At 40.0% G+C, this 2,500-nt stretch overlaps 1 protein-coding gene across 7 annotated transcripts in view; it reads left to right on the top strand.

Moving 5' to 3' along the window:
- Positions 1-2,500, top strand: part of arhgap40 (Rho GTPase activating protein 40) — a 36,047-nt gene that overhangs the window by 11,307 nt on the left and 22,240 nt on the right. For all 7 annotated transcript variants that reach the window (XR_013210350.1, XM_077247770.1, XM_077247751.1 and 4 more), the window contains exon 3: positions 1,906-2,126. Coding sequence is in view for 6 of the 7 variants with exons in the window: in XM_077247770.1 (XP_077103885.1) it covers positions 1,906-2,126 (221 nt within the window). In the remaining variant the exon portion in view is untranslated. The remainder of the gene's footprint in view (positions 1-1,905; positions 2,127-2,500) is intronic.

Genomic DNA, 2,500 nt, shown 5'->3' with positions numbered 1-2,500 from the left:
CCCATTACAAATCAAGTTTATTGGCAATATTTACAGACTTTCAGCTGTTTGCAATGAACAAATCAAAAATTACAAAAAGTAATTGAAATAGCTCAACACAATAAATGTTTCAAGTGGTTTCCCCAAATTTAACTGAAAATGCAACTTATAATGACTTCTGCAGTTTCAAAATTATTTACCCCCCTGAATAGAATCCCTAACAACAGCACAAATCTGCAAAACAGGTGTTTTCTCATTAATCAAGGGCTTAATTAGTTGTACCAGGTGTGCTTGAGCTAGAACACATGAAATATCTAAACCGGTGAGGTTTGTTGAGTGTCACGTTTGACTGCAAGTTAGAAATATGGCTGAAGAATGGTCCATAAAGTTAAAAGAAGATTTCATCACCTTTCACAAACAAGAACTGGATATAAATAGATAGCGAAGGCACTAAATGTTCCTAGAGACACAGTTGAGAGCATAGTTTGCGAGTTCAAAGTTAAAGGAACAGTGTTTACACTCCCTGGATGAGCAGAAAAAGGCAGCTATCAATGACTGTAACCAGATTTCTGAGAAGGCCGGTTCAGAAAAACCCTCGAGTGACTGCAGAAGACCTGCAACAAGACTTGGTGGCCACAGGCACTGAGGTTTCAGCTGCACAGTAAAACTCGTACTAAACGCATACCAGAACCCCAATACTACTCCACTATTGACCCAAAAGCACAAAAAAAGAGCTCAAAATCATGTAAATAAGCCACAGAAGTTTTGAGATTCTGTTCTGTGGAGCGATGAAACAAAACTGGAGCTTTCGTCCTTCTGGATCAGCGGTGTGTCTGGAGGAAGAAGAATGAAGCATCAGCTGTAAAGAACTCGGTCTACAGTTCAGCATCTGGATCAGTGATGCTCTGTGGCTGATTTATATCCTCCGGCACTGGAAACCTGCAGCGTGTGGAAGAAAAGATAGATTCATTAAAGTATCAGGAGATCCAAGGTCATGCCGTCAGTGAGGAAGCTGAAGCTTGGGCAACATTGGACCTTCCAACAGGACAGTGATCCCAAACATACCTCGAATACCACCAAGGCTTGGTTTCAGAAGAAGTCCTGGAAGATACAGTGGCATCACATTCACATGACTCGAACCCCATGGAAAATCTCTGGTGGGATTCCAGTTGCCAGTTCCTCAGAAACACTGCCAGAAGCTGCTGTCTGGTTATACATCAGCTCAGAAGGCTGTGTTACTAAGTACTAAGGATGCTTGCCATGAAGGGGGTGAATAATTTTGAGACTGCAGAAGTCATTAAAAGTTGCATTTTCAGTAGAATTTGGGGAAACCACTAGAAACATTTGTTGTGTTGAGCTATTTCAATTACTTTTGTTTGATTTGGTCATTGCAAACCACTGAAAGTCTGTAAATTGAATAATTTCGATTGCAACTGTGTGTGTGTGTGTGTGTGTCAATGTCACTTTTATTTATTTAGCATTATTAAAACATCACATGTTGTCCAATGTGCTTTACATCATCTCAGTAAAAAGACAGAAGAATACAATAGTAATATAATGATAAAAACAATAATAAAAAATGATAATCAAAAAGAAGAATACGCCTTGGCAAACAAATGTGGCTTAAGTTGCATTTTAAAAACATGTCCCTAACCTGTAAGGGTTATTCCAGAGTCTACTACCGCAAAAGCACAATCCCTTTTCTGGCTTAATTTAAAGTCAATTTTGAGTTGTTGATCCAGTCTGATACTCCATTAGCAGATCTGATAAATAAGAGATTTATACACCAATAAAAGAAGTTTAAAATCAATTCTGTACTGTACAGGAAGCCAATGTAGAGAGACCAAGGACGGAGTTATGTGTTCACGCTTTTTTATATTCATTAATAATCTTGCGGCTCCATGTGTGTGTGTGTGTGTGTGTCAGACGGCGAGCAGGACGAGCTCTGGCTGCTGGATGCTGGTTTGTCTCCACTGGCAACCGGTGAAGAAGAGGACGAGGATAAAGCTGTGTTGTTGTCGACTCTCACTAAGACTCAAGCAGCAGCGGTTCAGAAGCGCATCGACTCGTACACGCTCTCACTGCGCAAGAGGAACAAAACACCACCGAGACACGTCAGAGACGTCTTCACACACCCTATCGCTCAGGTAACAACACACCTGTGAGTGTGTGAGTGAGTGTGTACCTACTTAACTATATTTTGGGAACAAATTTGTACCAGAAGTGACCAAAACCTAACAAAATCTCCAAAAAGTTCCTTTAGGGACATCCTCATTTTTAAATCTGGTATAAAAATAAAGAAATTAAAATGGATATATCATAAAAATCGGACTTTTCCCGTGTGTAACTGCTATAATCGGGTCCGGTGCTTCTACCAACACAGAAAACGTGAAAAGTGAAACCCAGTAACTTTGTTCTGGTGAGCCTTTCTCTGCAAGCATGTCAAAAAATAAGCCGATCAGATTTCGCTCCTTCTGACTGTATGAAGAGGATCTTATTATAATATTACCGGCCCTTAATT

The sequence above is a fragment of the Siphateles boraxobius genome, unplaced genomic scaffold (genome assembly GCF_051911475.1).
Source record: "Siphateles boraxobius isolate OS27281-9 unplaced genomic scaffold, OSU_SipBor_1 109, whole genome shotgun sequence".
Lineage (NCBI taxonomy): Eukaryota > Metazoa > Chordata > Actinopteri > Cypriniformes > Leuciscidae > Siphateles > Siphateles boraxobius.
This window is presented reverse-complemented; position numbering and strand designations above follow the sequence as displayed.